Genomic DNA, 12250 nt, shown 5'->3' with positions numbered 1-12250 from the left:
AAAGCGACCTACGGAATATTAAGGCCAATTATATTCTCTGCTGGCAGAGTAAATATCTTTTAATAATAAGGATACGTACTAATTGTAAAATATTATGATGAATAAATTAATATAATTTAGAGGTAATTCCATTAATTTCTAATTTTAGTAGCATTTTGATTAAGATTAAAATAATGATTTATATTTAATCTAAAAATATTAAAATAAACAATCTGAAAGATTAAATAAATTACGAAAGGAAATTAATAAATTTAGTGAGACAAGTTGAACAATCCCTAATCATATAAGGGATTTCTAATGAGGTAAAGTGAATTATGGGTATTGATAAAATTCACCATTGTCTCATGGTGAATCCGCCTCTGGTTACACATTACCCTTCCAGGGCTCTGCAAAATTCATTGCAACAAGTAAATCAAAGAAAAGAACTAAACTCATCTTAATCAGCATTCCCACAAGAATACTTATTAATGGACAGCAAAACTGCGACAATGCACCGTTAGTAACCCACAGAAAATTGGCGTTTATACTTTTTCTTTATCAGCCTCCCCACATCAGAAATGCTCCTAAACAGCTCCTTCTCACCTTGAATTTTTCTAGCAGGATTAATCCCAGCAAGCTTGGAGCAAACTCCATTAATAAAACTATCTTTTTTTTGGTCGTCTTCAGAATCTATCAAAGAACCCATCTCCTGAATCGAGGAGCAATCCCAAACGTGGGATCCTTCCATTTCTTTGGTGCTTTTAGGTGAAGTAGTTTTAGTATCTTGAATTTCACAGTTGTCTAAGTCTTTTTTAAGATAGTTGTCTATGTGTTTTTTAAGATCATGCATTTCACAGTTGTCTAAGTCTTCTTTTGTCAAGGATAATGCCTCGATGAAAGTGGAACTGGTAGTAGAATACGAGCCAAAAGATGAAGCTCTCGACGACTCAGATGTTGCAGATGAAGGAGATGACGATGAACATGGTGATGAGGGGAAACTGCCAAATCCTTGAATCTCTTTGCTGATTTTGAGAGCTTTAAAACGTGCATCTTTTAAAGTTTCTCCTCCGTCGAGGAGTTGTAATACGTATTCTGATCTCTTTTGCATGTTAGCACCCCAGTCGATACTAACAATATATTAATAATTTAATGATGAGATTATGATTTTAATTAATCATATATACTAAGAAATAATTAGGGTGTTTAATTTTAGAATAGATTAAATTACCCTCTTTCATCTACGTATTGGAATGCTCCAAGCCCTTCAATTATATCGCTTTCGCATTGAAACTCTTCTGCGAATTCTTCTGGCCCATGTGTAAGCAGGAACTCCAGAAGTACCAATGTGTTGTAAGCCTGCCTCCACTCCTTTAAATCATTTTTATCAAACCTGCAATTCAACATAATCACGTATTAACATATAGTTAAAGATTGAAAGGGCGATAGAGTCATGAGTTTGAGTCCTAAAATTAATTTACCTCCTGTGAAGAACATCAACAATTCTCCAATAATCATCTACGCCATAGGCTGCCTCAGCTATTTTAGTCATCGTTTTAGCATCAGGGCTCGATGGATCATTTTTGGTTGCTTCCTCAGCCAACCTTCATAAGAACATCAAGCTAAAATGTTAGCTTCAGCATTGAATGAAGAATAAGAAAATACGTTAAGAGGACTTACAATTCAGCTGGACTAACGTCTGTTAAGGCCAGTCTCGCATTTTTGTATTTCTCCTGCAGAAAAAAGCTTGCTTGCTTCTTGACATGTTTCAAGAACAAGGTTCCCATAATTAACTATGCCTCGAACAAGTTATTCTTATTCTGTGTAAACTCTTGTGAACCTTAATTGGGTTGAAAAACTTTTTTATATATATCTCAGAGAAGAAGAGACATCATTAATTTGGTGAAGGGACCTCTTCCCATTAGCGTAAGGCATTGCCTTGGAGAGAAGAGTAACTATTGTAAGGTGGCCATGTTTCTAGCTCAGATAGTTTAGGAGAGTTCTTTAATTAAATTAGATATATTTGACTAATGGCCTAACAAATCAATTTGACCACATCCTTAATCCACACATTTTATTTAATTAATTTTGATATTTATGTGTGCCTTTGATTTATTTCAATGAAAAATTGGAAGGCAATGAAGAGATAAATTCGATGGTTATTGAATTTTATATTGATTTTCATTGTGCAAATAAAATTTTAATTTATATTACATAATTATGGTTATTGAATCTTTAATCATATTTAATTTTGTTACTGTCATATAAAATCGAGCCTTCTATAATTGCATTTTTTCCCTTATTTGATAATTATTTTACTTTTAAATCTGGAGAAGATGGTTTATTTTTAATTATTTTATTTATTTTTTTATAAATAGATTCATAAGAAAGATATAGAAGATATCTATAAATCATGTTCGCTAAAAATTAATAATGTGTTATTGAAGAAAAAAAGGAAATAAATGAATTTATATTAAAATGATAAATTACTTAAATAAAAATAAATATATTCATGGATAAATTATATAAAAGTTGTATTTTAATTTATTAAAAATTAATTACAGAATTAAGTTTATACCCAATAGTTATTTTTCTATTGGAGCTTTTCAAAATAAGTGATAACCACAAACAAAATAAAAGTATAAAAATATAAACATATAAGTTCTTACTTTGTAGAAACAACAAATTAATTAATAGAAATTTTAATAATTAATCACATTTACTTTATTCTTATCTCATGATTATTTTAATTTAATAATTAATATATATATATAGCTAATTTTGGAAACCAAATTTGAAAATCAAAAGTATAAAAGGTAATGACCAACTTGAAATTAGAGAGAAATTTAACTTCCTTAATTGGTTTTGAATTATGATATATGCACCAAAAAGTAGATGAAAAAAAAAATTATTGGGAAATCTCAATTAAGTTTTTTTTAAATAAAAAATTAACTTTAAAATTGAATCTTCTTTATGCACAATTATGCTTCAACAATTGTGTAATTAATGATGGAGAAATTTAGGTTTTTTTTCTTAAATAATTTTTTTAAATAGAAGAATTTAATTCAATTTTATAAATAATTAATTGAATCAAATTAAATTAAATAAATTTATTTTTTAATTATTTATTATTAAATCTCAAGCAGGAATTGAAGTAGAAAATATAATTAAACATTGGTTTAAATGAAATGAATTAGTTTAATTTCATTAATTTATCATTTGATAATATTTGAATTAATTATAAGAAATTTTGATTTATTCAATTTTTTATTTTTCAATCAAACAGAACTAGGATTGAGTGCTTGGATTCGATCACTACCTAAAAAGTAGGACAGATTCACCAGCAACTCGAACAAGAAACGAAAAGAAAAGTACATTTATTCTTACTAGAATGTGAACATACATTCTAGCTCTTATTAAACACTACCATATCACTTGAACCAATCCAATTGGTCTGTCATCTGCATGGTTTATTAAGCCAATAAGCTCAATTTCACTTCATTAATGGCTGCTGCCAGTATCTTCAAGGTCGTCTTCATAAGACTCCTCACTCACATTCGCATTCACACTGGCACTCATAATGTCTTCTTCTGCATCACTTTGCACCAAATCAATCACTTCTGGGCCAGTTGATGATGATAATGAGTTCGTAGGAGCAACAATGTTAGGCCTACGCTGATGCTCCCCATGCAATCTAGGAGCCTGAATCTGCAGCTGCGAAGCTGGCAAAGCACCTATGGCTGGTGCTGGCTGAGTAGGACGAATAAGACGCTGCTGGTTAGGTGCAGATAAAATGGGGTTAAGTGGTTGAGATATTGTGAGAAAACTCAAGTAACTATTTTCAGATGTTGGAGGTGATAATAGAGCAGGCAGAGAGGCAGCGGAGTTTGGTGGGAGGACACCTACATAGGGACCAACACTTCCGCTAGGACGATTAAAGAGCCCATTAATATGCTCTTCTAGGAAGTGGTTTTCACTGTGCCTAGTAAAAGCTTCGATCCCAAAAATCACATGGTGGCATATCTCACAATGAAATCGGCTAGGTTCCACATTATCACCATACCTTGAGTTCCGGCCGGAGCCAAACATGATGGAGAAAATGGGAAGTATTAAAATAGAATTGGACTAGCACTAAAGAAAAATTTTATGTATGGGTTGTGAGGGAAGAGGGAGGAAGAATATGGCCGGTTTATAGTGATTATTGTTTATAACACATAAAATGGCATTTTATTTATTTATGGTTATAAAACGCATTATTTAGTGTCATTATTCGTTATTATGGTAAAAAATTGACGCATAATTGTCTTTTAGCAATTGTATAATTTTAATAGTCTAAATGCTTTATATAACTCTCGCACGTGTATGAGTTGTTGAGATTCTGTATACGTGTCTATTTCTAATAAGAATTGAGTTGATTGCACGTGTAAAATTGTTGAGATTTTATATACGTGCGTTTACTTCAAATAAGAATTGGGCCGATTTAGTGTTTAATATGTTTATAGACTCATTAAAAGATTTATCTATTTATGTATTGTATAAAAAAGTATTTGATGTTTTTATTGACCGTTTATGACTAAAAATAGTTGCACAACACAATATTTTACTGTCCTTGTTGGCTATTTAAAACCAAATATTTATGTATAATTGTTCAACAATCTTATAATTTTAATTATACATATGTTTTATAACTTTCATGCATATATAATTAATTAAGATTATTTATACGTATATCTATCTCCACTAAAGATAAAATTATATTATAGTGATTATTGTTTACGATACAGTATTTAGTCCTGATTGGCAGATTTATAAAAGAAAAATATGTATAATTATCTTTTTAATCATCAATTGAGTAATCCTAATTATTTATATATTTTATATAACTTTATAAGCAATTGAGATTATATACACAAGCGCTTATCCTTGCTAAAAATAGGATCGGTTTATAATTATTACTGTTTGAACACCATTAAAGGGAACTTTTTCTCTTTATGATTACATAACAAAGAATTTAGTGTTCTTGTTGGCTAGTTATTGATAAGAATTTATGCATAATTTTTTTTAGCAGTGGCATAATCCTAATTATGTATGTAACGATCCGAAAATTGGACCGCTACCGGCGCTAGGATCCGGATCGACTTAAGGCCGCCAGGACCCGTAGCAAGCCTAACATGAAACCTGTAAACCTGTTTAATCCCATACATGATCAACAAACATACATAAAAATTTAAAACTTTTCTTTTCATCATTCCTCATACACCAAACTCAACCTGTGTATGCACTAACATAATCATAAACTTGATCCCTCAGTGGGATCTCATCAATGCCCAATGGCGATACATCATAAGTTGAGTTGGTTAAACATAAACATCAATAGACATTAAGATCATGTATCAACAAGGGATTACAATACTCATAGGGTCAAGCACAACTATATATAACCTCAATATACCTCATTACATAACATACTATAATCTCTTACATTACATCATAGTACAATTATCATGTCCACAATCTAACTTATTACATAAACATGCTTCAAAACTCTGGCTAACCTCTTGGTCTACCCTGTACCTGCACATCTGGGGTTAGGGGAGAGGGGTGAGCTACAAAGCCCAGTGAGCAGAATAGTAAAACATTTAAAACATATGATAACATGAAATGCATCACATCACAGCTAATCACATCAAGGATGAATTTGTCACCGATAGTCCTCTACACATTCCAATAGTGTCAGGGGCGTAGAATGAGCCTCACTGGTCTTTCTCTTACATAGTGCCAGGGGCGTAGAATGGGCCTCACTGGTCTTCCGTACCGTATCATCATCATATCATAACATAGGAGGACTAAAGGATCATTCAACATTCATCCGCATCATCAACATAATATGCAATGCAACATATTCGTGAATTCTAATGCAAGCACCCTATTATATCTCATGGCATTCATGATGCGTGAATCATGCTAAAACTGGTTTATTTATTTAAAAGCATAAGAGTTATTCCACTCACCTCTGGGTAGCTCCGACCAGACACTGGGGCAGCAGACTCACTGCTGGGGTCCTCGGTTCCTCGGGTCCGAACCTACACAGGTGGACTCAAATGAGGGACCAAACATACTAGAACATAACTCTAAAAACATCCCCCAAAAACCCCCTAAAACATCTCAAAACATCCATGCAAAACATGCAAAGAAAGGCTGGACAGGGCACTTTCGGCGGCACCTTCGGCGGCCGAAAGTCCCAGACAGATCCGAAAGTCAGGCACTTTCGGCGGCACCTTCGGCGGCCGAAAGTCCCAGACAGATCCGAAAGTCCTCTTTCGGGGGCAAGCTTCGGCAGCCGAATGCTGCCTCCACAAGGGGGGTTCGGCGGCCGAAAGTTCCTTCGGCTGCCGAACCTGGTTTCTCCCAAATGGACAGAAACTCGGCTCAAACGAGCCTCTTGCCTCCCCAAGCCTCAAATCATGCATAAACTTGTTCTAAAACATGCATACATATCATACATTACACCTAGGGGTCTCAAACTAGCATATACCCCAACTACAACACTTCAAACACACATCAACAACATACATTGTCCATAAATCACATAAAACCTAACATAGCTCAACTAACTTAAACATGCATTTCTACCCCATAAAACTTCATAAAACTTGTTTAAAACATACATTGAGCTTAAGATCGGCTCTTACCTCTTGAAGATCGAGAAAGAGACGACCAAAACTCGGAGATCCAAGCAAATGAGCTCCTGAGTTTCCAAAGCTCCAAACTTGTTTAAAATGCTCAAAACTTGCAATGTGAGGTTAAAACTCAAGAAAAATGGAGGAGATTTGAAGAAAGAACACAAGATTTGGGGAGAGGGAGGTCGGAAGCTAGCTGTGGCCGAAAATGGGAGAAAGCTCGCCCATTTCGGCTAAGTGCCCCTTTTATAGTGGCTGGCCAGGCCACGTTCGGGGGCCGAAAGTGCTTCTGCATGCATGCCATGTTCGGCGGCCGAACTTGGCTTTCGGCGGCCGAACCTGGACTTCCCTCACTCATGCTTTCGGGGGCCTAACGTGCCTCCAAAACGCATGCATATTCGGCGGCCGAACTTGACTTTCGGCGGCCGAACCTGGGTTTTTCTCCAAAGACTTTTCATACAAAACTCATGTAAAAACATACTTAAAATTATTAAAAACATGAAAACATATCATAAAACATACTTTTACCCTTCTAGAGGTTTCCGACATCCGAGATTCCACCGGACGGTAGGAATTCCGATACCGGAGTCTAGCCGGGTATTACATTCTCCCCCCCTTAAGAACATTCGTCCCCGAATGTTCCTCAACTAGTACATACATAGCAAAACAACATAACATACATACATAACAAATAGCACACAAGGATACTAACCTCTAAAAGAGATGGGGATATTGCTGGAGCATGGACTCCCGTGTCTCCCAGGTGCACTCTTCCATATTGTGGTGGTTCCATAGGACTTTCACCATCGGGATTTCCTTGTTTCTTAGCTTTCTGATCTGGGTGTCTATGATCCGCACTGGCTGCTCAACATAGGTGAGATCTTCTTGGATCTCCACATCAGGCTCACTAAGAACCTTGCCCGGATCTGACACAAATTTCCTCAACATTGAAACATGGAAAACCGGATGGATTCTTGTCATTGAAGCAGGCAAATCTAGCTTGTACGACACATTCCCAATCTTCTGAAAGATTTCGAAGGGTCCGATGTATCGTGGGGCTAGTTTACCTTTCTTCCCAAAGCGAACCACTCCTTTCATTGGAGACACCTTGAGCAATACCAGATCCCCCTCCTGAAACTCTACCTGTCTTCTGCGGATGTCTGCATAACTCTTCTGTCTGCTTGCAGCAGTTTTGATTCTCTCTCTGATTATGGGTACTACCCTGCTGGTGATCTCTACTAGCTCAGGCCCTGCCAAGGCCTTCTCTCCTACTTCCTCCCAGCAAACAGGTGACCTGCACTTCCTCCCATATAAAGCTTCATATGGAGCCATCCCGATGCTAGCATGATGGCTGTTATTGTAGGCAAATTCCACCAAAGGTAGATGTTGCCTCCAAGAACCGCCAAAGTCCAGCACACACAATCTAAGCATATCCTCGATAGTCTGGATGGTCCTTTCTGACTGTCCGTCAGTCTGGGGGTGGAAGGCAGTACTGAAATCCAACCTAGTACCCATGGCATCCTGCAGACTCCGCCAAAACCTGGAGGTGAACTGGGGCCCTCTATCTGACACTATAGAAACAGGAACCCCATGCAGTCTGACGATTTCATTCACATATACCTGCGCCAACTTGTCCACAGAGTAGCCACTCCTGACAGGGATGAAGTGAGCAGATTTGGTGAGTCTGTCCACAATCACCCATATGGAGTCCAATCTGTTGGACGTTGCCGGTAACCCCACTACGAAATCCATAGCTATATTCTCCCATTTCCACTCTGGAATAGGTAGCGGGTTAAGCATTCCGGCCGGCTTCTGATGTTCCAGCTTCACCTTCTGACATACTTCGCAGGCGGACACAAACTGTGCCACTTCTTTCTTCATCGCTGGCCACCAATAAACTTTCTTCAGATCTTGGTACATCTTGGTGGCTCCGGGGTGAACGCTGTATCTTGCATTATGAGCCTCTCTCATAATGTCTCCTTTTAGCCCTATGTTATCTGGTACACATAAACGATTCCCATAGCGGAGGATTCCCTTGCTGTCAAATCTGAACTCACTATCTTTGCCTGACTGAACAGTCCTGGCAATCTTCACTAACTCTGGGTCCTCATGCTGTTTCTGAGCCACCTGCTCCAGAAACACGGGTGTCACTTTCATCTGAGCAACCAAGGCACCTGTACCAGACAACTCCAACTGTAGACCTTCATCAATGAGTTTGTAAAACTCCTTCACCTCCGGTCTCCTCTCTGTCGCGATGTGGGATAGACTGCCTAGTGACTTCTGGCTTAGGGCGTCTGCCACGACATTCGCCTTACCCGGATGATACTGAATCTTGCAATCGTAGTCACTCAGCAGCTCTACCCATCTCCTCTGTCTCAAGTTCAAATCTCTTTGACTCAGGATGTACTGCAGGCTTTTATGATCTGTGAAGATCTCACATTTTACCCCATAGAGGTAGTGCCTCCACATCTTGAGTGCAAAGATTACTGCTGCCATCTCAAGGTCATGTGTGGGGTAATTCAACTCATGCTTCTTCAGCTGCCTAGAAGCATAAGCAATCACCCTCTCATTCTGCATCAGTACACAACCCAGTCCTACACGGGACGCATCACAAAAGACTGTAAAGTCTTCATCACTAGATGGCAGAGCTAAAACTGGAGCTGAAGTCAACCTCTTCTTAAGCTCTTCAAAACTCTCTTCGCACTGGTCAGTCCACAGAAACTTCTGATTCTTCCTGGTTAGTCTGGTCAGAGGAGCTGCTATTTTTGAGAAGTCCTGAACGAACCTCCTGTAGTAACCTGCCAAACCCAAGAAACTCCTGATCTCCATCACTGAAGTGGGTCTAGGCCAGTTAGCCACAGCTTCTACCTTCTTGGGGTCTACCTCTATACCATTTTCTGATACCACATGCCCCAAGAAGGAAATGCTCCTCAGCCAGAACTCACACTTGGAGAACTTGGCATACAAGCCATGCTCCCTCAAGGTCTGTAGAACCATCCTCAGATGATGGGCATGCTCCTCTGCATTTCGGGAATACACTAGGATATCATCTATGAAGACAATAACGAAGTGATCTAGATACTGACTAAACACTCTATTCATGAGATCCATGAATGCTGCAGGGGCGTTGGTTAACCCGAACGGCATCACAAAGAACTCAAAATGCCCATATCTGGTCCTGAAAGCCGTCTTTGGCACATCCTCTTCCCTGATCCTCAACTAATGATACCCGGACCTCAGATCTATTTTGGAGAAACAACCCGCTCCTGCTAGCTGGTCGAATAGATCGTCGATCCTTGGCAAAGGGTACTTGTTCTTGGTAGTGACTTTGTTCAACTGCCTGTAGTCGATACAAAGTCTAAGGGATCCATCCTTCTTTCTCACAAACAAAACTGGAGCACCCCAGGGTGAGGTACTCGGTCGGATGAAGCCCTTGTCTACCAGCTCCTGTAACTGCTCCTTCAACTCTTTCAATTCTGCTGGCGCCATCCTGTAGGGAGGGATAGAGATCGGTCGGGTTCCAGGCATCAGTTCTATCTCGAACTCTATCTCCCTAGCAGGTGGTAAACCTGTCAGCTCATCTGGGAACACATCTAAGAACTCTCTAACCACTGGCACCGAGGTGGGCTCTCTGACCTGACTGCTAAGCTCTCTCACATGAGCCAAATACCCCTGACATCCCCTCCTGAGCAACCTACGAGCCTGAAGAGCTGATATCAGACCTCTAGGTGTACCCCTCTTGTCTCCTCTGAAGACAACCTCAGACCCATCCTGACCTCTGAACCTGACTACCTTGTCTCTGCAGTCCAAGGTAGCACCATGGGTAGATAACCAGTCCATCCCTAGAATGACGTCAAAATCTGTCAAATCTAGAACCACCAGGTCGGCGGACAAGCATCTTCCCTCAACAAACACAGGACTACACTGGCAGACTGACTCTGCCACTGATGGATCACACTTGGGTCCACTGACCCAGAGAGGACACTCTAACCCAGAAGTCATCAGACCTAACCTCCCCACGGCTCTCGGAGCAATAAAAGAATGAGATGCACCAGGGTCCATCAAGGCATACACATCTGAACAACCAATGATTAAGTTACCTGCTACCACGGTGTTAGATGCATCTGCCTCCTGCTGTGTCATCGTGAAGATCCGTGCTGGAGCTGATGGACCTTCACCTCTGAACCCCGCTGAAGAAGAGGTTGCCCCTCTCCCTCTGCCTCTGCCACTGGCCTGCGTCATGGCTGGAGCTGCTGGCTGCGCTACACTGCCTGAAGCTGTCTGCTGGGACTGAGCCATCGGGGTTGCTCTTGGACAATCTCGAGACATATGCCCCTCCTGACCACATCTGTAACAGGCCGTCGTCCCAAACCGACATACTCCCCTGTGTGGCTTACCACACCTTGCACAAACTGCATTATCCGCACCAGAGTTTGAGCCACTCCCTAGTCCCAGACTGGACTTAACCTTGTTCCAAAACTTGTTCTTCTTCGACTTCTTAGTGGTACTGCTCCACCTCTTGCTGCCTGAAGCTGCTGCACTAAAAGAAGAAGAGCCTGGGGTCTTAAAACCAGAAGGCTGTGCCACTGACTGCTTGACTGTCCCTTGAACGATGGCACTGGCCTCCATTTTCCGGGCCATATCCACTATGGCATGGAAGCTCTCCCTATCTGCTGACTGGATCAAGGAGGAATATCTGGAGTGGAGTTTCATGATATACCTCCTTGACTTTTTCTGATCCGTGTCAAGGCTTTGCCCTGAAAAAGGCAACAGCTCCAAAAATCTGTCTGTGAACTCCTCTACACCCATCTCATCAGTTTGCCTCAACTGCTCAAACTCAATCATTTTTAGCTCCCTCGAGCTATCGGGGAAAACCCATCCCGCAAACTCATTTGCGAACTCTTCCCAAGACATGCTATCCACTTTCGGGTTCACATAATTCTTGAACCACTCTCGTGCCTTCTTGCACTTAAGTGTGAACCCAGCCATCTGAATGGCTATACTATCATCAGCCCCAATCTCATCTGTAATCACCTTGACCCTCTCCAGATACACAAACAGGTCATCCCCTTTTTCATATTAGGGAGCACCCAACTTCATATAATCGGTCATCTTGACCTTGCTCCCACTGGCTGAGCTAGGTCTAGGAGGTTGGGTAACTGGGGCTGCTGGTTCTGCTGGAGGAGAAGGTGTAGCATCCCCTGGGGTAGGGTTTGCTGGATTTGGATAGTAAGGTGGAGGTGGATATATTGGGTACTGTGAATATGGTGGGTAGTAGGGTGGGTATGGCATCTGTGTGGGATAAGGGCTAAAGCTGTGGTAGTCCGATGTGCCTCCCATCGAATACCCAGGGTTTTGTGAGAAAGGTGGGTAGTAAGGTGGCTGAACAAATCCCGAGGCCTGAGTGCCTTCTTGGGATTCTCCCATTCCTTCTTCTGACATACTGACTCCCAGACTGCCATCCCTCCTCTGCTCTACATCCATATCATCCCCCATATCTTCTGATGCTCCTCCCTGAACTGTACCTCTGACTGATCTGCTTCTACCCAGATCCAAAGACCTTCTAGGGTCCCTTACTGCTCTGTCCCTGTTGG

At 40.3% G+C, this 12250-nt stretch overlaps 1 protein-coding gene across 1 annotated transcript; it reads right to left on the bottom strand.

The window, feature by feature from the left end:
* Positions 1–496: 496 nt before the first annotated feature.
* Positions 497–1763, bottom strand: LOC110601531 (ENTH domain-containing protein C794.11c). The gene is made up of 4 exons (XM_021738695.1): positions 1657–1763; positions 1458–1580; positions 1208–1369; positions 497–1106 (listed from the first exon to the last, which is right to left on the bottom strand). Exons 1-4 carry the CDS (start codon positions 1761–1763, stop codon positions 497–499), a joined length of 1002 nt encoding a protein of 333 aa, XP_021594387.1.
* Between the last annotated feature and the right edge of the window lie 10487 nt (positions 1764–12250).

This window comes from Manihot esculenta, chromosome 15, assembly GCF_001659605.2.
Source record: "Manihot esculenta cultivar AM560-2 chromosome 15, M.esculenta_v8, whole genome shotgun sequence".
NCBI classification, from domain to species: Eukaryota; Viridiplantae; Streptophyta; class Magnoliopsida; order Malpighiales; family Euphorbiaceae; genus Manihot; species Manihot esculenta.
Note: the sequence above shows the minus strand (reverse complement) of the source record. Positions and strands in the feature narration are given on the sequence as shown.